Below are 20,420 nucleotides of genomic sequence, written 5' to 3' on the forward strand. Positions count from 1 at the left end.
AGGTCTAATGGGCTGAGTAATATCGTATGTGTGGTATATAAAAGGAACGTACGTGATCACCGATTGATTACTTAACTTTTGCTTCGGTGGTTGGGAAACATCAATTGATTCAATTTCCCTTGTTGCTCACAGGTAAATAACTTCTCTAATGGTCGGTACGGTAGCTCAATTGATTGATATATCCCTCCCTCCCTCCCTCCTAGTTTTGTGACTTTCGGGTTTCTGAGGATCTTGATTTTTGTGGGTAGGTTCGAATCTTAGGTTTTCTTTGTCTGCTGCTGATATTCGAATCTGAGGTCTTAATTTAGCTCGAAAAGTCACCGACTTTTGATATTTCCGGCTGGATAGGAATTGGTTTTATTCAGATTTCGATGACTCTTTGAATTGACTCGACTCTCTGTTTTCTGTAGGTTGGGTTTAACTTATATATCTCTACCAGTCCAAGCATCTAAACTATGGTAAGTGTGGGTCTTGTCCACAAAGGTTTAATCTTTCAATCTAAGCTCACTCAACCCTTTTTGGGACATTGCAGTTTTTCGATGGATACCATTATCCCGGAACCACCTTTGAGCATAGTTACCGCTGCTACCCTGCTTCTTTCATCGACAAGGTCTCCCTTCATCTCTCTTTTTATTTGTTTTGATATCTGATTTTCAAATTTGGAATTATGCATATATACTTGGCTTGCCATTACTTGTTGTTTCTAATTTCTGTTTCCTTTTCTCTTCCTTGCAGCCTCAAATTGAAAGTGGTGACAAGAGTAAGACCCTTTTTTTTTTTAATTAACACACTGATCTCTGTTTCCATTCAATTTTACTATTTATATTGTTCAAGTCTGACTTGTGTTGTTAAATTGATCTCAGTTATAATGCCCCCATCAGCCCTTGATCGTCTCGGTACGCCACTACTTTCTCTCTCTCTCTTTTCGATTTGGTTTAGTAGCTCTTAAACTTAAAACAGCTATCAGTGTAGTCTTATTATTGTGGAAACTTTTGCAGCATCTTTGCATATTGACTATCCTATGCTGTTTGAGCTTCGTAATGCTGGAAGTGAACGTGTTTCACACTGTGGCGTCCTTGAGTTCATTGCTGAAGAAGGCATGATTTACATGCCTTACTGGGTAACTTTCACTTTCCTTTTCTTATTGTCAGTTTAAATACATTACTCGGGATCATGCTGCTGATTGTTTGCCACTTTGATGATCTTAATCCAGATGATGCAGAATCTGCTGCTGCAAGAAGGGGACATTGTGAGAGTTAGAAATGTCACTCTTCCTAAGGGGACTTATGTTAAACTACAGCCCCACACTACTGACTTCCTTGATATATCCAACCCTAAAGCCATGTGAGTAGTCCTCATCCACACCTCTCTTTATTTTGTTCATTAATTGCGTTCTAGAAAGGTTTTTCCATATATATATATGACTTCTTGCAGCTTGGAGACAGCTTTGAGAAACTACTCATGCCTAACCACTGGGGATAGCATTATGGTTCCATACAACAATAAGAAGTACTTCATAGATATTGTTGAAACAAAGCCTGCTAATGGTATCAGCATCATTGAAACTGACTGTGAGGTTGATTTTGCACCTCCCCTTGATTACAAAGAGCCTGAACGTCCTAAAGCACCTACTGCTGCAGCTAAGGCTCTGGCAAAAGGTATGTATCTATTGACATGGAATCATCACTCATTAGATGGACTTACTATTAGCTTCAAGCTGTTAGATTATCATGTTTTTTTTTCTTACTTCAGCTGAGGAAGTTGTGCCTGAACCTGAACCAAAGTTTAATCCTTTCACGGGATCTGGAAGACGGTTAGATGGGAGACCTCTTTCCTATGAGCCACCTTCTTCCTCCTCTAGCGCAAAAGACAAACAGCCTGCTGTTGCTAGTGGTAATGGACAGTCGTCTGTAGCAAGTGGCTCAGAGAGAGCTGCGCGACAAGCTCAAGGAAAGCTTGTGTTTGGGGCCAACGCAAACCGTGCTCCAAAAGAAGCTCCAAAAGTACTCATTCAAACTTTTTTGGTAAATGCAATTGAATTAAGAGATAGATTACTTATTGATAAGTTTGTTTTCAGGTTGGAGCTGGAAAGGAGACAAAGAAAGAGGAAGAAGAGAAGAAAGAAGAGTCCAAGTTCCAAGCTTTCACTGGGAAGAAGTATTCATTGAGGGGTTGATGATTAACTCAGTCTGCCGGTCTATGTATGATCCCTCTGTGTATTATTATAATACTATTATATCAGTACTAGTGCCTCGAATTAAACAATGAAACAAATAATTTAATAAAGCTCTCTGTTTTTCTTCTCTGGTTGGTTTGATGAGTGAGAGAGAGATGGTAGAATCACGTGTTTTCTATTGTCAGATTCATTCTCTGCTCTTTCATTCATGAGCTAAGAACAGTAGATATGAAATAAGATATGTGATTTCAATTAAGACATGTCTTCTTCTGAGTTTCACTCTCTACAGTTCTGAGATTTCACTGGAAAACACTTGGACCATACATGCATATGCCTCGAGTTTTTAACTCAAAAATAAGACGAATAGCAAAAGAATCTCTTGTTTTTCTATAACCAAATCTGATGCGGGAAGATGATCTCTGTGTTGGCACCTTACTGCATAATGGCTCTAAGAGCATCTTTAATGTATTTGTACTTGAATTCAAAGCCAAGCTCTTTGGCTCTTACAGGTAAAACCTTCTGTCCTTCAAGAACCACAGTTGCACCTTCTCCGAGCAAAGCTTTGAGTGCAAAGTCAGGAACTGGTAGCCACGACGGCCGACCAAGAACGCTGCCTAGCTGCTGGCACATCTCCCCAAGCCTAACCGGGTTTGGCGCAGTCCCGTTTATAACTCCTGCACCAACCAACACCAGAATAGCATTCCTCTTTTAATCTTAAGTAGGTAAAATAACATAGAAGAGAAACATGTACGTGATGTTGTTACCTTGATAGGATGGTTTAGTGAGGGCTTCGTAGATAAGATTCACCAAGTCATCCACGTGAATCCAAGAGAACCTACTCAGTGAATTATGCGAAAAATGGCCAGTTAGATTAGCAGAGAGGCAAGAAGAAGAATTGTTGGAGTTTACCATTGTTGTCCTGAACCCAGAGGTCCTCCAGCAAACATTTGGAAAAAGGGTATCATCATGGCTAAAGCCCCACCATCTTTACCCAGAACAACACCAATGCGGATAAGTGCAACTCTTACATCCTTATTGGCTTTCAGCGCTGTTCCTTCCCATTCTCTGCAAACCTAAGCGCACATGTACATAGAGTCAGATTGACATTTCATGAACCAAACCGGAAGAAAGTGTGTTCCAGGATTAGTACCTCTGAAAGATAATCATTTCCTGACGGACTCTTTTCATCAAAGACTCCTGTCTCACTAGCACCTGTTAATTTAAAGATCATTAGTATTCTTGTTGGCATGGGTCAGAGTGTGAAACTTTGGTGACAGACCATAGTAACCAACAGCTGTGGCGCTAACAAGAACGGTAGGTCGAGCATCCACTGGTGAATTATTAATCAACTCAACAACCTTGAAGTTTCACAAGAAAAAAAAAAAAAAAACTTATGAATCAGAATAACTAGTCAATATGAGAAGAGCTAAAGACTACAATCAAATGAGTAACCACTACTAACTTTAGAAGTGACACGGACTCGGCTGTCCTTGATCTCCTTCTTGATCTGTAAAGCAAGCAAATATATCAGCAGTAGGATAAAGGAAGAAGCCATCAAAGTTTAGAGAAGAAACTGACCTCGGGAGACCACCTAGTACTAATAGGCAGACCAGCCAAGTTGACAACAGCAGTAGAGCCTTGAATGCAGTCTCTCCACTCCCCTTCTTCAGCAATCACGATACCTGGGAAGTCCTTGGCTGCCATCAAGAAGTAGATGAATCAGATCACAAGCAGATAAGTTTCTTAGCCACATACAAACAGTGTTTATGATCCTAGCAGAATAGTGATTACCTTCTTCTTACCAGGAAATATAAGCTCAGCTTTGGATTTGGAGCGAGTTAAGACACGGACAGAGTGATTATCTGCGTAATGAGTAAAGCATTTAAGAAACTTGAATGCTTGTTTTAAAAACGTCATCACTCTATATATAATCAATAAGCAAAAGAAGAAGAAGAGTACCAGAACGAAGTCTGTGAACCAATCGTCTGCCTATAAAGCCAGTTGCTCCAGTTACTGACACTGTCATCTTATCTTCCTACAAGTAACAAACTCTCTAGTGAACATCGAGAGCTTTGTCTTTTTGGGTTCTTGTTCAAATTGTATATAATCTAATGCAAATGGGGTTTAGGTAAAAAATGAAATAAATACCTTCTCTGATTTTTCAGAGCTACATAGAACCACTAACCTCCTCTTTGTGCCTCCCATCTAATGTAAACAAAACCAAACATTGATCACTAATAATAATCCCACTAGGAGAATGTTTTTTTCCTACAGAACTCGAAGTAGCTTACGGAGAATGACGGAGGAACGAAAAGAGAAGACGACAGAGCGAAGGAGGAGGAGGAAAGAGACGTTGTTGAGCAGAGAAGCTCCATCGCGTTGTTCTGATTTGATCGTTAACACTGAGTGGTGGAGGGGACACGTACGTACATATTGAATGAAGAAGCGAACTTAACGGGCCTTTAATGGGTTTTCCATTATTGAATCTAGTAAAATCATAAAGGCCCATTTATCTCAATTTGGGCCCATAAGTGTTTTTAGTACTAGTCTTTGAAATGTTTCCGTCTACATAGAGCTAGAGAGAGAGAGAGATGGCGGCGGCGATGCAGTGGTGCAGCTCCATGACGCGGCGGATTATGATGACGCAGCGTTCGTCTGCAGCGCTGACTTGTTCGGCGAGGTATTCTTCTTCGTTAACCCCGGCGGCGGCGGCGGCGATGGAAGTGTGCGGGAGAGGGGATAGTAAGACGAAGAAAGGGAAAAGGTTCAAAGGATCGTACGGGAACTCGAGAGGGAAGAAGCAGAAGATGATTGAGAGAATCAAAGACAAGCTCGAGGTTCCCAGATCCACTCCTTGGCCTCTCCCTTTCAAGCTCATCTGAAGAATTTCATCTATTGTTAAGGTTTTACCGTTTGCTACAAAGAAAAAAAATGTCGCCTTGAGTTTCCAGTTATATAACTGTCTGTACACTTGTTATTCGTTATGAATCATTGATCTGTGTTTTTTTTTTTTTAACTCTCAAATTTCCCCCTGCCAATTTGTGCACAAGGTTGTTGAGTTTCATTAGAGTCTTTAATCATCTGCTATAGATACCCATTCTTTAAGTGCTTGTCTAATTTATTTATTGTATGAAGATTATAGAACCAAACCACATCTCATGGATTGTGTACCAATTTTGGTAGTAAGGTCTGGCTCAGTGACTCTTGCATTTGGAGTTTTATAACTTGTTTCACAACCGGCCTTGACTGTCTAATGCCCATAACTAAGTTCTTAGGACAGGAGTGAGCAGAAGGTTTCCTGATCTGAGCTTACTGTTCCAATATATCATAATTGATTTTAATTGATCATAGGTTGCTCTCTATAAAGTTTAGAGATATATGGTTGTTTCCTAGTCTAGCATTTGATGATGATCCTACATCTGCCCCTGCCCACAACATCTTTGTTTTCTCTTTTACTTTGAATTCCTTTCTTCTCTGAGCTTATCAATACCCGTTTACATTTGAATTCCTTTCTTCTCTGAACTTCCACATTAACTCAGTACAATATAGTGTATAGTTCATTTTTATTCACATTAAAGTCTTATCTTTAATTTTTCTAAATGTTTTTACATATATTGACTTTGTCGTTTTAAACTTAAAAATACATTTAAACTTACATTATCAATATTCTTATTTTTATCTATAACATAATTCAAATATATAAATCTAAAAAATTGTAAATTAATAAATTATCCAAATCTCGATATTATTAATTTAGATTTTTTTTTTACTGTAAGATGTTTCTTTTGATGGCCATGACCATCAATGTAAATACACACATATCAGACATAAGACATAAGAAGGTAACAAAACTTCAAAATTGTATTAAAAAAAGTCTATGCGCCTGATGTTCTTCCAACAAATTTTAATCTCAGCATTTTTTGGTCTCATCAATTGTTCTTTTAACCATCTTTATCTAAAGCAATGGAAAGTCAATGTCATATGTTGTACCATTCTTATATTTTCAGAAATAGAAGCACAATTTTTCCACTACTCGTTTCTCTCAGTCACATTTTACCTTATAGAAACATACCTCAAGCAAATCCAATCACTTTCAGTTTGGTCTCTGACATCTTTATGAGTAACTCCAGTCAAATAATGCATAAATATGTGTTTACATTTAAAGCTTAGCTTAAAACATCTTCAGCATGTCCAAACCTGTTTAAACAAACACACGGTCAATCACATAAATTTCATGTATCACTGATCAGTTAGCAAATCTCGATTCCAGTTCTCGAAATTTGGTTCTCAGTCAGATTTTGTTCGATTCTATTTAAAAATCAATTCCAACCCTGAGTTTTAGGCACATGTGAAGAGGTTTTTCGTTGAGGTAAAATAGGACAAGAGTCGATATTACAAGGACTGACCAACTAATAAGACAGAACATCGGAATCAGATAAGTCTCGTCTATTTCCAAATCAAAGCCCCTGTTAAAAAAGCAAAAGAAACAGAGAAGCTCCCCTTACGCCAAGAACCCACCTAGAAGATTTACACAAATACAACCTCATACTCCAACGTGTTTCACTATCAGAAAAGCGTTGCCATGCTTTTCCTCCAGCTATGAGACCTCCGACTTGTCGGAAGCGGAGGCGTGAAGCTCAGACCAAACATCTCCTTCATCGCTCTTCCTTGCTCCACGAACCTAACCAGCTTCGCTACCACTGCTGCACTATCGACCACATGGATTGTGTCCTTGGGTTTACTCCACAGCTGGTTCGCCAGCTGCAACCGCCTGCGTTTCGAGTTCACGTCGATCCCAAACTTCTCGTAAAGCCTCTTCCTTTCTTCTCCAGAGAATCTCTTCCCCACCAGCTTGCTTAGCATCCGTCTCTCCCTCTGAAGTGCCTTCAGGCTACACAACCAATACGACCGGTTAATAAAAACGTTAGCTGTTAATTGATGATGCAAAACGCTAAAAAGCAGTAACTAACCTTGAAGCTACTGTAAGGGTTTGTCCTCTTTCAAAGGCTTGGTTTCCCTGAGAGAAGCTTTCTTTCATAAAGGAGAGTCTTCTTAGCTCTACTCCCATGTATATCGAATCTGCTTGATCTCCCTTGAAGAGCAAGAAGAAGTATGTTCTGTGCACCAACGAGACGTTACATGTCTCCCAAAGTTCCAGAATCTGTTCCCTCTTTCTCTCAAATTCCTCCGACCAGTTCGTCATTGTCCCAGACACCTCTTCTTTGTCCAGACCAATGTCATCATTCCTCATCTCCTTGAGCCCTTGGACAAATGAACTGATGCTGGTGATACCTCCATCGTCTCCGACCATTGGTGTTCCAACGCTGTGAGCCTCAGTGGAATCGCTTCCGCGAGAAGACATTGAATCACTCCTCATCAGATTCATACCAGAGCCAAACTCTAATCCAGGCAACGCAACATCATGAACCTCCGGTCTTCCAGGGTAGTAGTCAGTCTCCAGGGCATCATCAGGAGGAGTACTTGTCCCTTCTCCGCGGCTCCAACTCTTCCTCATTCTTACGCTTCTAACACTTGATGGATTCCTGTTCCGAGCAAGACCTGTTTCAGGGTTTACCTCGAGATGTGTTTCTGCGTCTGTCCTTTCTTCATCGTGGTTAATAACGTCACTGGCTGATGATTCTTCCATCTCAATGCATTGTACTTCTTTGCAGTATTCTTCTGATTGATCACCAGGCGACGATACCTCCTCCAGATCTTCGTCAGAGTGAGACCTAACAGGAGCTCTTGCAGTCGACTGAGGGGTTGACGTGCCATCTGATATGAAACTGGTCCTGTCTGGATCGACCACGCCTGATGTCTCTGACACTGAACCATCCTCCCACTTGTTTGTACCGTTACAGAAATGTGGAGTTCCAGCCTTTGTAAGAGGGAAGAAATGAAGAAAAGGAACAGAGGATTGAGCTAAAAATGCGATAAAATTTATCTAATTATTGGATTATATGACAGTTGAACTACGATACCTTCGAAGACTCATCGTGTTCAACCATCTTCATGAAATCTTCAAGCCGAGATTGAGCAAGATCCCGCTGTTTGGTCATTTCTGCGAGCTGCTTCTCCATCTGCATAACATCAAACCTTCATCAGAATAAATCAACCAAACTCATGCCAAAGTATCTATGGAAACTACTTTTGGGCACAGACCTTTTGTATCTGAAGATCTTTCTTTCTTAGCGCAACCCCACAGTCGCAACTTGAGGTGGCAGGAGCTGGGTTTCTCAGCTCGCTTTCGAGCCTGGCTAGCTCACGCTGCAGTTGCTTCACCAAAGCCTTGTCTGACATGACCACATTGATCTGTGCCTTCGTGGTGACTTCCTTGGCACAACAGGCAAACAAAAGAGTGTTTCTGGTCTGCTCAACATGGCTCCTTGCAGGACTCAGCGTGCAGACTATGGCGGTTCTGGCATTCCCCCCCAAACACGGCTGAAGAATACGTGTGAGTTTGGAGTCCCTGTAGTTGATGTGTCCTTGTCTTCCATTGCTGCATCATGTTGACAGTCTTTATAATTAAAACACATTTAAGTTACAAAACAACAAAAGGGAGAATCAACCAAAGTAACACTTGCACACCTGAGTTTGCGTATGACAGTTCCTAGAGTCAGCAAACTTCGATTGATATGACAACCCTCCTTAAGTCTTGCACCAGCTGATAATGCCTGCGACGCGCGCTCGCTCCCCGCCAAATCAATGAAATTCTGTACAGAAGAACAATGAGCACCACCAAGATGATTCGTCAAAGCTTCGGACCAAAAGTAGATAAAGAGCAGATGAGTACATACCACACTCGCCATGAGCGTGGTTGAGTTCTCTTTTCCTAGGAACTCCCGAGCAGAGCTTTCAACTGTCTACAAAAAAAATTAACAATTTTAGATAAGTTACAAAGCAAAAAAGAGGGGAATCTTAGTGGTAGATTTAGAGCTTTACTAGTTTGATAATTTGATGAGATCTTGAACTTCTCTCATTCAATGAGGTTTCGCCAATCTTGCGCTGGGCTGCAACAAGTACAACAAGGAAACGTGACAAGAGATTCTTTTCAGACAGCAGTTTATACATAACTATCAACTGGTTCGTGGTAATGGAAAATGGGTGGAGTTTATGAGGTTATTACCTTCACAAATTGAGATAAGATCCTTAAAATGGTTCCAGTCTCTCAGGATTTCCTCTCTGTTTTTTTCAACGACGGCCCCTTTCTGAATGGCAGAAACATAAAAGATTATTAACTAAAAAGAGTTCTTGCAATAAGGAGAAGCAACAATCTTCCACCTCAGGGTCATCACGCAGCCTCAGTGGTGGACTATCCGGGCTGAGAAGATCTCGGATGGCCTCATTGTAGATCTCTATAGCCGAAAATTTCACAACAAACGCCCTATCTTCATGCTGCAGCGTCCGTGCAATTAGTGAACCGAAAGAATAAATAATCAAAGTAGTGTGTGTGGAAATAAAGAACTTTTTAAGCGTTACCTTGAATATATAGTCAAATATGTCAGCGACAGCAAACTCAGTTATACCAGTCATGGTGTATGTCTTTCCACTGCTCGTCTGACCATATGCGAAAATACTAGCTGCGAACCGATAATTATTGAAACAATTAGCTTTTAATGCCATCGATGTCTAATGTCATCACAACAATCAAAAGAAGCTTACAGTTGATTCCTTTGACAACCGAGAGAGCAACTTCCTTGGGGCCATCCTCATAAACTTGTCTTGTTGGAGATTCACCTCGGTACACTCTATCTGTCATAAAAATGTCAAAAGAAAAAAGACTTAAGTTGACTAAAATACATAGAAGATATGTAAACAAAAACAACAGTACAACTCTTACCAAATGAGTATGCGGAAGGAAAAGTGGAGCCTTCACGCAGAGTGTTTCTGTACAAGACGGTGGTGTCGTTGATGCATTCCCAATCAGCAGCTTCATTAGCCAAGATCTCTTTGTCGTTGAGAGGTCTGAGTCTCACCAGAACCAATATCTTCTCTTCGCGGGCTACATGCACCTGTGTCTTGTCCATTTTCTTCAGCTCCTCTCCAGCAATCGCTCCCATTGGTCACTTTTTTTAAGGTCTTTGAGCAGAGGAAACTCGAACTCGCTTTCCTGAAACAGTTCAGACGTTAACATTGATTTATTTGCACATTTCATTCATATTTTTAACCAAAAATAGCTTTGGGAAGAGACCAAAAAGAGTCCAACTAACACAACCATAAAGAAATGAAAAAAAACTCAGACATGTCGTCTTACCAAACCAAAGACAAGAGGTTAAAACAAGAGGCATGCCTAGAAAATCCCTCTAAGGAAGAGAAGAGAAAATATAAAGAGTTAAACAAAGCAAACTGGTAATGTCAGAGGATGTGGATTACAATGCAAATACATCACTAGAGTTCAAAATGTATACCACAGAAATCGAAAGAGAGATGACTTATTAGCAGGGATAAGGTTGTTATAAGAATGTATATGATATACAGAGTTTACTTAGAAGAGAGTAGTGGTGACCCACTATGCTTGAGAACGAAGTCATGCACCATCCAAAGTTTCTTTCTTTATTGGAGGAATATTAAGTAATAAATGACCCCACAGTGTTCCACCCTTCTCTGTTGAAATGCATCCATTTATTTTAATGGAAAAGAAAGGAAAAGCTATCATAATCTTAAGTACTTTGTTTGTAATCTTTACACACGGAAAAGCAGACAGAATCAAAAAAAGAAAGAATTAATAATATAATAATTGTTGTATTCACAAGTCTTTCTCCAACAAATCCAACATGTAACAAAACCCTAAATCTTATTATCTTGTTGCAAATGTGTGTATGAATTTACATGGAGAGAGAGGCTTCTGTACCTAGTGGTGAGTAGAGTTGTCTTCTTCCCTAAAGTGATGTCGTTTCAACAGAAGCTCTGATCTGAAACATCCACCACATAAAATCACAGCATTAATAAAACACACATGGAGAACTAATTTTGAGATAAAATGCCAAAAATAGCAATCTCTCGATCTATAAAGAAAATCAAACGAATTAAAGTATGTATTTAGCCAAATGGGAGGAGGTCCCCGATGAAATATCGAAAACTCGGTGGATCTCTCTAACGATAGCGCGAAATAATAGGAGAGAATCAGAGTACAGTACTCTTCTTCTTCTTCTTCTACTCCATTTTCCTGCTGCTGCTTCCTCGTCGCCTTCTTCTTCTTTTCTCTCTCTCTCTAAAAAGAGGGACCAATGGGGGGCATTGATTTGGTCCCGCAACTCGCCTCTCTTTTTCTATTCGCCGAACCGAGAGAGAGCGGTGGAAGAAAGATACCAACCGAGTGAAATTTCTATTTTGCCCCTGGAACGTTGTCGGGAATCTGAAAAAACTGCCACGTGCATTAAAAGCAATGGCCGTTCCCTTTTTCTTGCTTTCCAACTTCTCATTCATTTACTCTCTACTAGGATAAGACCCGCGCCTTGCGCGGAATTAAGTTATTATTTTTATTATATTTTGAAGAATGAAACAATAGTTTGGCTTCATTTGGATTACGGGTGTTCAATCCGGATATCGGGTTTCGGTTCGGTTCGGTTCGACTTTTTTCAGTATTTGGTTAGTAAAATATAACTACTATTCTAAATCCATATTTACTTTGACTTTAGTCTTTCACATACTTTTGAAAGATTTCAACTGGACGACAAAATTTATCAGCCAATCTTGTTGCTTTAAATCATTAGTGTTTATATATATATATTATTTAGTTTGAATATTTATTAAATAAAAATTCATATGCGTTATCTTTTATGATCATTTGTAACTTATTATAACAAAAAAATAATCTATTGATCACAAAATTTTCAAAGTGGGAATATTCAAATTTCTAATAATATATAGACGTTTTGAAAAATTCAAATATAACATATAAGAAAAAATATAAATGTTTTTATTATATATTTAATGTGATTTTTTAATATCTTTCAATAATATAAAATTAAAAAAAAAGAACAAAGATACCAAAATTATTATCAAATATTTATTATTCATAATAATTAATTTTCATATATACGTTAATCATATTAGGTAATTTCGTAGCTTCTAATTAAGGAAAGTGCAAAAACAATTTGGTAGATTATTATCAATTTGATAGTTAGTTTAATAAAAAATATAATGTAAGTCAAGATGGACCAACCTATTTTTCTAAGAATAGTATATTTTATATAGTCATTTATTAAATGAGAATTTATAATCATACAGTTCTAGGATCATTCATATCATTTTATAACTGAATATTTAAATCATCGATAACAAAATTTTCAATGTGAAATCTTTAATAAGTTTATAATTTATAAATGTTTTTGAAAATTCATTGAAAGTTTTAATATTAAAATATTTATGTAATCTTATGGTATATAGTATAATCTATATATATATGTTTTATTATTAAATAATATTTTTTACTCATATGGTTTTAAAATAATATGTATCTTCTTATAATATTAAATAAAAGTTCATATTAATACAATTTTATGATCATTTGTAACTTATTATGACAAAAAAAAATCTATTGATCACAAAATTTTCAGAGTGGGGATCTTCAAATTTCTAATAATTTATAGACGTTTTGAAAAATTCAAAATATAACATATAAGAAAAATTATAAATGTTTTTATTATATATTTAATGTGATTTTTAAATATATTTTAATAATATAAAATTAAAAAAATAAATAAGATACAAACATTGTTATCAAATATTTATTATTCATTATAATTAATTTTCACATATACGTTAATCATATTAGGTAATTTCGTAGCTTTTATTTAAGGAAATTGCAAAACATTTTTTGGTACGTTATTTATCAATTCGATAGTTAGTTTAATAAAAAGTGTAATATAAGTTAAGATGGACCAACCTATTTTTCTAGGAATAGTATATTTTGTATAATTATTTATTAAATAAGAATTTATAATCATACGGTTCTATGATCGTTCATATTGTTTTATAACAAAATATTTAAATCATCGATAACAAAATTTTCAATTTGAAATCTTTAATAAGTTTATAATTTATAAATGTTCTTGAAAATTCATTGAAAGTTTTAATATTAAAATATTTATGTAATCTTATGGTATATAGTGTTTAATATATATATATATATATATTTATTTTATTATTAAATGATATTTTTTACTCATATGGTTTTAAAATCATGTGTATCTTCTTATAATAAAAATGTTAAACCATTGATCATTAATTTTTAACATAATAATTTTAATAGTTTTAGTCATTTATTGTCGTTTTTAAAAATTCAAAATATAACATATACGAAAAAATCTAAATTTTATTTTTATAGCTAATTTGATTGTTTAATTTATTTTAATAATATAAAATTAAACAAAAAATGATGGATGAGATATACATTGTTATCAAATCTTTATTATTAAACTCAATAATTGTCATATATATATTAGTCATTTATGGTAATTCCGTAGGTTTTATTTAAGGAAAGAAAATATCATATCATATCATTATATCATATAGTTTGACCAACTTATATATCTAACAACATATAAAAATCGAATGTGGACCTACTTATTTTTCAATTGAATGTAATTAACTACCTAATTGAATGTCACCTATGTATTGGGGCCTCTTTTAATTAATACAAAATTGAGGTTATATCTTTTCAAATGTTCCTTAATTAATATATAAGGGATTTCACACCTGGCACGAGGCCCGCTTCTTTTTTAGCCGTTGAGCTGTCCGGAGCCCAAGGGTTTGTTTTGACATAGACCGAGACTCTCTCCACTAGAGAGAGGGTTTCCCTTCTTATTTTACTCTTGTGTTTCTTTTTTTTTTATTAGTAAACGTCTTTTATATATTCGACAATGCTCGTGAAATGTATACATACTCAACCATATTTACTGACATCCCATTCTACCGAACGAACGTGAAATAAGTAACATTCCGAAAATCACGCCTCCCTTTTCTACTTTTGTCGGTCCATCAACCCTTTTTTTTTTCTTTTCTTGCAGCTGATAAAACATAAACTTCACAAACAACACAAATGTAAAGTCAAAAGCCATAAATGGTTTATAAGCTCATAACCTCTGTTTGATCTCAGACCATAAACATTAATCAACTGTAGTTAATGCCCCCATGTGTTTAGTTAGTAACATTAACTATATTTAAATTTATCCTCATTTACAAATTTTGATAATACAAATTAAAAGTTTACCCTAATCCCAGCTGTCTAAACTGATAAACACACAACATCATACACATTTACTCATGCAAACCAGTGGTAGGGTTAACGCATGAAAGCCCATTATAATTGTTCAAGACCAGAACGTAGACATTGAAAATTGCGTATTTGGATGTTGAGAGGGAAAAATATGGGAGGCTTGTGTGGATGCATGGCTGAGCAGGTGCGTATCCTTGAATTGTGGATCACTATTACGAGGGCCCGATCTATTTCGTAAACTGTGTTTTTTCAAATGACATTAAACTGTATGTATTTCTTTGAAAACGAGTATTTAAAATTTTGCTATTTGATTAAAACATGCAATAAATAAAATTGCATTTTTTTGAGAAGACAAATCTCTTTTTCGTCTTAGCTTTACTCTTCTCTTGCATATTCATAATGTAAGCATTGGTTGCATATTCATAATGTAATCAACTAGGAAACAAAATTAAAATTGTATGTTGCCTAGTTGCATTTCATTGTCAAATATTCAATAACAAGATCCGAGTAACATCATCATGTATTGTATGTCTTCAGATTTTTTTGCATATAGTCAGTGGCGAGCCAAACAGTTTTACCAGGGACATACTAAATACAAGAAAAAAAATTGCAACTAATATTACATTGTGATAAATTTCATTATCCCACTATATAAAAGAAGCTATTTTTAAGTTTCCTAAAGCTATCCATATGGTCAAAATAATCAGGACCAATCAAAGTGCCATGTCATTGTGGACTAGGCTTGGATACAAAAATTAAGTTACCTTTGCAGCCCATTTAAACCATTTCGCAGCCCAACCTAAAATCTAATTCTCAAAATCCTAAAAATCACTCATCCTCCCCCTAACCTAAACGCCGTCTCATAATGGTTTCCAGAAGCTGATAAGATCAAAGATTCAACTAGACAAAGCAAGCAGCTTGAGGAACCAAAAGTTATGGATTGGCGTTGTTTTATCGGCTTTTTCAGTTCAAGTTTATTTTGTGAAGAAGAGTATTTGTTGCTTGGGTCATCTTCTTGCATTTTCATGCGATTGAGTTTGTAAGTCTCAGAAGCATCTTTACGGTTTGTTTTCTGATGGAATGTACTGTTTCATAATTGCAATGCGTACTTCTTTTCATTATATATGGATGAGATGAGATGTGACCGAATAAATTCCGAAACATGATTCAATTATCTCCATATTTATTATGTGTGATTCATGCCAGATTGGTTAAAGACATTGACTGTGAAGCTCTCCTGAATTTTAAGTAAGCAATTAAATGACTATAAACAATTTGTGGTCTGATTTATTATATGCTAAATTTTATACATATGAACTTAGTAAATAGTTCTTTTTTTTGCCACTGAGGGGACATAGACAACATGGGAGCAGAAATAAATGTTACCCTCATCTCAGGGCTAGGGGTTCCTCAACTATTCTTTGGTGTGGTAAGATACTTTTCTTTAAAAGTTACCTGGAGTCACTGTAGTTGGAATCACATTATTATTTCCTAAAGTTAAATGCTTATGTCGTCATTACATATGTTTCTTTTAAATTGACTAGAGATTTTACCGCGCTACGCGCGGTTTGTTTGTTTATAAACATTAAACCTTAGATTTTTTTAAAAAATTAAGTTTGTTTTTTTTTAATATTATATCATTTATTTGTTTCGGTATATTTTTTTGTTTGAAATATCATTAATTTATGTTAACATATGAATTATCTCTATTAATATTTTCGTAACCATGTTTAAATCTTTCTCAAAATTTAAAATACTCTACATTTAATAAAATAAAAATTCTATCATCTTATGTATATTATATATTTTCTTATATATCGTCTAATTGATTTTGAATTATTTTTTGAAGTATAGGTAAATAACCTTTATTTCATATAAATATATAATTTTATAAATGTGTAATAATTTTGAATACTTAAATCTGTAAATTTTGATAACCAATAAAATGATTCAGCAATTCTTTAAGTTTTGAAGCCATAATTTATTTACAATATTAAACTTTTTCGTATTTATTATTGTAAATAATTGTTTGTTATAAAAATGTGAAATATGTAGTAGATTTCAATTTGAACAATTATATATTTAGTTACTACATGAAAGGATATTGAGAACCATTAACATATTCACAGATAGTCATTTATTTAACTAATCTTAAAAATTATCTCTTAACGTTAAAAATTCTTAGGTGTTGAGTTTGAGGATATAATCTTATTAACATATTCTCTCTCTCTTAGAAAAAATCAGAGACATGTATGAAATGAGAAGCATAATATTGAAATATGAACACGTACCTCTTCATCAATCATCAGCATCTCAAGGCCGAGAAGAATGCCTCATTTGGAATTGTTGTGAGCTTTCCAGAAATAGATTAGCTGAAAAAGCAACTGGGAATCTCAAAGTCCTGATGAAACATTACTGAAGAAAAATGGAGAGTGAACTTGGGTGGTGGTGACTGCCGTTTGATTTGCCATAAAGCTAGGAATGGATTTGAGGATCTGAACAATAGATTTTTGGCTTGAGGAGGTATCGTTATGATTGAGTAAGAGGAGGAATGTGGGGAGTTAGACGCCGATTTGTCTAGAGGAGTAGTTAAGTAGCTTTAATTCGTCATTATAGCCGTTGCAGGCGTTATACAGATGAGATAGGAAAACAGTGAGTTCTGGAAGGTCTTCTGTAGACGTCATAACAAAATTAGGTTGGAGTAAGAAGATGGCAAAACAAATCGGTCATTAAAGTTAAAGGGTCTATTACGCAGCACAAATTCGTGGCCCAACAACTTAACATCCATGTTGACATGGACAAATGATTGGTTGCGAATGTTTTACTAACGTGGACACCTTAACAGGCCTTCATATTCTCTTTTTAATAGTGTATGATCTCAATTTATTTCGGACCGTGTTTAAAAAAATTTCTAAGCTTCTCGGCTATTTTGCCCAAAATCTTTCTATATTACCAGGTTTTAATTATTATCAATAATATCGTGAAGTTGCGTAGGATAAATATTTTTTGGCAGATTTGCTGCCAAGCTTGAGTGTATTTTAAATTAGTTCATACATTAGGGTAATATACACCTCACGAATATTATTATTTTAAATTTATTATTATAATCTTTGTGATTTTAATATCTTTTTATAAAACTATCAAATTATTCATATATAAAACAATCTTAAAATGATATATTTAATCATTTGATATTTTTATATAATTTATGAATTATTGTTATATTTATTCTAATATAACATCAACCCTGTTTGTATTACATTTTTATTTGTGTTTTATATTTATAAATTTAGTAATCTTCAAAAACTCACTTTAATAATTTATATTTTGCCAGGGGAAAATAAACTTGCATTTTTACATTGTTTTTCATTGCTACTAATTTTTGTTAATTGACAAAATACCGTTTTGAACGCTATTCTGCCATTCCATGGTTACCAATCAAATCATTATTCAATTTCTTATCAGTAAATGAAAACTGTAATGTAAATACAACTTTAAAATTTAGATTTTATGTTTTGGTAAAGGAGAATAACAACTTAGGCGAAGTGGCAAACCTTAAAATAAAATTCATTTTAGAAATGATTTAAATGGAACAAACACCTACTTTAGTTATTCAACTTCACCATGTTCTCTCAAATGACTTCTTTCTATTTTCTCTATCCAAATTGAAAATAAAAGTGCTGTGACCCAAATTTCGCCTTTTCTTGTCTTGGTTTTAGTCTGTATTTGTCATTTTACAGCAAAGAAAAGAAGAATAAAAATAAACTCCAAATTGGGACATATATTAAACAAAAAGAAAAGAAGCTCAAATGTGAAATTATGGGACTCTAATAAACTTCTCTCTAAAACTCACTCCTCAATCATCTCTTGTCCCTAAATGTAGACATTTCAAGTTCTGAAGCTAGAAGCAATTCCCGCAACAATACAGTTCATTAGTCACCCATCACGTTGTTTCAATCAAGAACAAATGTTGTCTTAGTTCTTAACTTTGTGTTGCTCATGTAGCCAAAACCGTGCATTCCTCCTCCTCAGGACATTCCCCAACCTGAGCTGCTCATATGAACTACTCCTCATCTTATAGATCTTAAACACATTCTATTGCTTTTACCATACTTAATACACCATTCACAACTGTTCTCTACTTCTCTCTTATGCTTCTTTCCTACTCCATAGAAAATTGTGACATATAACATCCATTCTCTCTCTCTTATAGTGAACCATAAACAAAGATGCAAATTCAATTAGACATCTTTATATCTTGCTTTCTTTTTAACTTTAACCATTGACTGTTGTTTAGTTAAAATATCCATCATTGTTCTTTCGTGCTTGAAACTTGTAATAAAGAATTAAAAAAAAACAAACTGAAAGTAAACAATTTTTTTAACCTTTACAAAACTAACCAAGCTTCTCTAAACACATTGACCTGAACACATATCTTAAAAACGAACACTCAAAAACTACACTTTAATGCTTGAGAAGCTTATTGGCTTCCCTGAAACCACTAAAGTAAGCACCAAGAATTGTAGAGTACTGGGTTCTACGTTTTACTTCCCCTACAAACATGACTTGAAGCTCATGAAGCTTGGCTTGATCACGATAACTGACCTGGCCACTCTTTTTTTAACCCTTGGCAATGGCTCAGCCATGGTGTGTAGGTCATCCCCGCTTGATCCAACCGCGACATATGAATTTCGCTGAATAGAGGGTCACCTCCCCTTTTGTTCTTCAAGACCTTTGTGATTTTCATGACTTCATCATCGTTATCATGCACAAAGCCTTTAACCAACGGCTTCGAAGTTTTTGCGGTGCCCTTTTCACTTCCTTTCCTGTCAAGCAAGAGATAGTGGTGAAGAGAAATAATCTCCAAGTGCATTGTGTACCCGGAGAAGAAGTCCACCGTGGCCGATCTCCGTCTCTCAGTCTCTGATCTTCCTATGCTCTCATGTCACAACATACAAAAAGGTGTGCTCCTCGCCACCCCTCCTCCTTCCTTCTCCTTCGACGACCTTGTCTCTTCTCTCCACCGTTCTCTTTCCTCAGCTCTCTCCCTCTTCCCTCTTTTAGCCAGCCGTTTCTACACCAGCCCCGCCGGTCACATTTACATCACCTGCAACGATGCCGGAGCTGATTTTGTCGCCGCTTCCGCCAAACACGTCATCGTCTCCGACGTTCTCTCTCCCGGCAAAGACGTTTCTCTCCTCGCCCGCGAGTTTTTCTTTTCCTGGAAACGCCGATATCTTCCCGTCGAGTTTGTTCGCTCCTCCGCTCCTCACCGCTAACGGCTTTCCCCATCCAAAATCGTTGTCGTACATTGGGAATCTCGGTGAGCTCTCCATCGTGATCGAATCACCGTCTGCATTTCCCAGAGGGAACAGCCTCGGATTGCTCTCCCAATCGGCTATTCCCCGGCGGACCGTCGCGTCGTCGTGCGCCACCACGTTCCTGTGAAGTTGATCGGCAGACCATCGGAGATCGTTTGCTAGCAGATCTCCCGCAGTCGCCATCGTCGGTATGCTCTGTATCGCGTTCCCGAAGTATTAAGGATCCATCCTCGACTCAAGCCGGTGCCGGCAGTTAACCGCCATCCTAAATGTCGTCGTCTTGCTCGGATCGAGGTTCTTTGCTCGCGTAACGGATCGCCATAGCTGAGCACTGAGAGATTGGAACGAAGAAATCTCAGCCGTTCGAACGTAATTCTTCTTCGTTCAGCCGATTTAATTTGCCTAATATGTCGTTTAGGTTGATTTGGGTGACATGGCCTAATTCAATACTATGATAGGCTGATTAAATTTGCCTACGTGGATACTCTAGTTGTTGAGCTTATTGCCCTTTTAGTATTGTATTGATAACCTCTTACTTTTCATCCCTAAAGCTTAGAATCTGGGCCTTTAGAGGATATTCAGAATCGGATACATGATGCGCTGGAGGAATTTGCAATAACGGGTAATTGCCACATTAGCACTTATTTTTAAGCATCTGACACTATTTTGGTGGCGTATATAAGTTAAAAGATAGTGAATTATT

At 36.2% G+C, this 20,420-nt stretch overlaps 4 protein-coding genes across 9 annotated transcripts; 2 read left to right on the forward strand and 2 right to left on the reverse strand.

Annotated features, from left to right (window-relative positions):
• The first annotated feature begins 3 nt into the window (after positions 1-3).
• LOC106446356 (ubiquitin recognition factor in ER-associated degradation protein 1) lies at positions 4-2,432 on the forward strand. Of its 2 annotated transcripts, none has more exons than XM_013888060.3 (10): positions 4-132; positions 411-458; positions 533-610; positions 736-760; positions 864-896; positions 999-1,120; positions 1,214-1,344; positions 1,435-1,658; positions 1,753-2,003; positions 2,078-2,432. In XM_013888060.3, the coding sequence occupies exons 2-10, from the start codon at positions 456-458 to the stop codon at positions 2,174-2,176; spliced, it is 966 nt and encodes a 321-aa protein (XP_013743514.1). In that variant the 5' UTR covers positions 4-132; positions 411-455; the 3' UTR covers positions 2,177-2,432. The 2 variants fall into 2 exon arrangements, with proteins under 2 accessions (XP_013743514.1, XP_013743515.1); XM_013888061.3 differs by lacking the exon at positions 4-132 and adding an exon at positions 138-244.
• On the reverse strand, positions 2,406-4,695 carry LOC106446355 (epimerase family protein SDR39U1 homolog, chloroplastic). The gene is made up of 11 exons (XM_013888059.3): positions 4,468-4,695; positions 4,325-4,381; positions 4,136-4,211; positions 3,979-4,038; positions 3,755-3,873; positions 3,639-3,683; positions 3,456-3,534; positions 3,327-3,388; positions 3,086-3,249; positions 2,941-3,011; positions 2,406-2,850 (listed from the first exon to the last, which is right to left on the reverse strand). The coding sequence occupies exons 1-11, from the start codon at positions 4,549-4,551 to the stop codon at positions 2,609-2,611; spliced, it is 1,059 nt and encodes a 352-aa protein (XP_013743513.1). The 5' UTR covers positions 4,552-4,695; the 3' UTR covers positions 2,406-2,608.
• Positions 4,696-4,721: 26 nt separating this feature from the next.
• On the forward strand, positions 4,722-5,187 carry LOC106446358 (30S ribosomal protein S31, mitochondrial-like). The gene has a single exon (XM_013888064.3). The coding sequence runs from the start codon at positions 4,768-4,770 to the stop codon at positions 5,056-5,058; it is 291 nt and encodes a 96-aa protein (XP_013743518.1). The 5' UTR covers positions 4,722-4,767; the 3' UTR covers positions 5,059-5,187.
• A 1,325-nt stretch (positions 5,188-6,512) lies between these two features.
• Positions 6,513-11,489, reverse strand: LOC106446361 (kinesin-like protein KIN-7E). 5 transcript variants are annotated; one of them, XM_013888065.3, is made up of 14 exons: positions 11,314-11,489; positions 11,028-11,088; positions 10,017-10,286; positions 9,839-9,928; positions 9,656-9,756; positions 9,458-9,571; positions 9,303-9,384; positions 9,119-9,186; positions 8,974-9,039; positions 8,765-8,889; positions 8,339-8,675; positions 8,158-8,256; positions 7,147-8,054; positions 6,513-7,067 (listed from the first exon to the last, which is right to left on the reverse strand). In XM_013888065.3, the coding sequence occupies exons 3-14, from the start codon at positions 10,234-10,236 to the stop codon at positions 6,743-6,745; spliced, it is 2,535 nt and encodes an 844-aa protein (XP_013743519.1). In that variant the 5' UTR covers positions 10,237-10,286; positions 11,028-11,088; positions 11,314-11,489; the 3' UTR covers positions 6,513-6,742. The 5 variants fall into 5 exon arrangements, with proteins under 5 accessions (XP_013743519.1, XP_013743520.1, XP_048633545.1 ...); XM_013888066.3 differs by lacking the exon at positions 11,314-11,489 and having other exon boundaries at positions 11,028-11,280; XM_048777588.1 differs by lacking the exons at positions 11,028-11,088; positions 11,314-11,489 and adding an exon at positions 10,687-10,706.
• Positions 11,490-20,420: the final 8,931 nt, after the last annotated feature.

Source organism: Brassica napus, chromosome A4, assembly GCF_020379485.1.
Source record: "Brassica napus cultivar Da-Ae chromosome A4, Da-Ae, whole genome shotgun sequence".
Lineage (NCBI taxonomy): Eukaryota > Viridiplantae > Streptophyta > Magnoliopsida > Brassicales > Brassicaceae > Brassica > Brassica napus.

What these genes read in the sequence shown, in the direction of transcription:
- LOC106446356 (XM_013888060.3), top strand. An exon ending in ATCAGCCCTTGATCGTCTCG is followed by an intron (nt 897 to 998) that starts GTACGCCACTAC and finishes AAACTTTTGCAG; the next exon opens with CATCTTTGCATATTGACTAT. An exon ending in CTCCAAAAGAAGCTCCAAAA is followed by an intron (nt 2,004 to 2,077) that starts GTACTCATTCAA and finishes GTTTGTTTTCAG; the next exon opens with GTTGGAGCTGGAAAGGAGAC.
- LOC106446361 (XM_013888065.3), bottom strand. Translation starts at nt 10,236, where the DNA reads ATGGGAGCGATTGCTGGAGAGGAGCTGAAGAAAATGGACAAGACACAG. An exon ending in TCCTTCCGCATACTCATTTG is followed by an intron (nt 9,929 to 10,016) that starts GTAAGAGTTGTA and finishes TTTTTATGACAG; the next exon opens with ATAGAGTGTACCGAGGTGAA. An exon ending in TATTTGACTATATATTCAAG is followed by an intron (nt 9,572 to 9,655) that starts GTAACGCTTAAA and finishes CGGACGCTGCAG; the next exon opens with CATGAAGATAGGGCGTTTGT.
- LOC106446358 (XM_013888064.3), top strand. Translation starts at nt 4,768, where the DNA reads ATGGCGGCGGCGATGCAGTGGTGCAGCTCCATGACGCGGCGGATTATG.
- LOC106446355 (XM_013888059.3), bottom strand. Translation starts at nt 4,551, where the DNA reads ATGGAGCTTCTCTGCTCAACAACGTCTCTTTCCTCCTCCTCCTTCGCT. An exon ending in GTACTAGGTGGTCTCCCGAG is followed by an intron (nt 3,684 to 3,754) that starts GTCAGTTTCTTC and finishes CTTGCTTTACAG; the next exon opens with ATCAAGAAGGAGATCAAGGA. An exon ending in CACTAAACCATCCTATCAAG is followed by an intron (nt 2,851 to 2,940) that starts GTAACAACATCA and finishes TGGTTGGTGCAG; the next exon opens with GAGTTATAAACGGGACTGCG.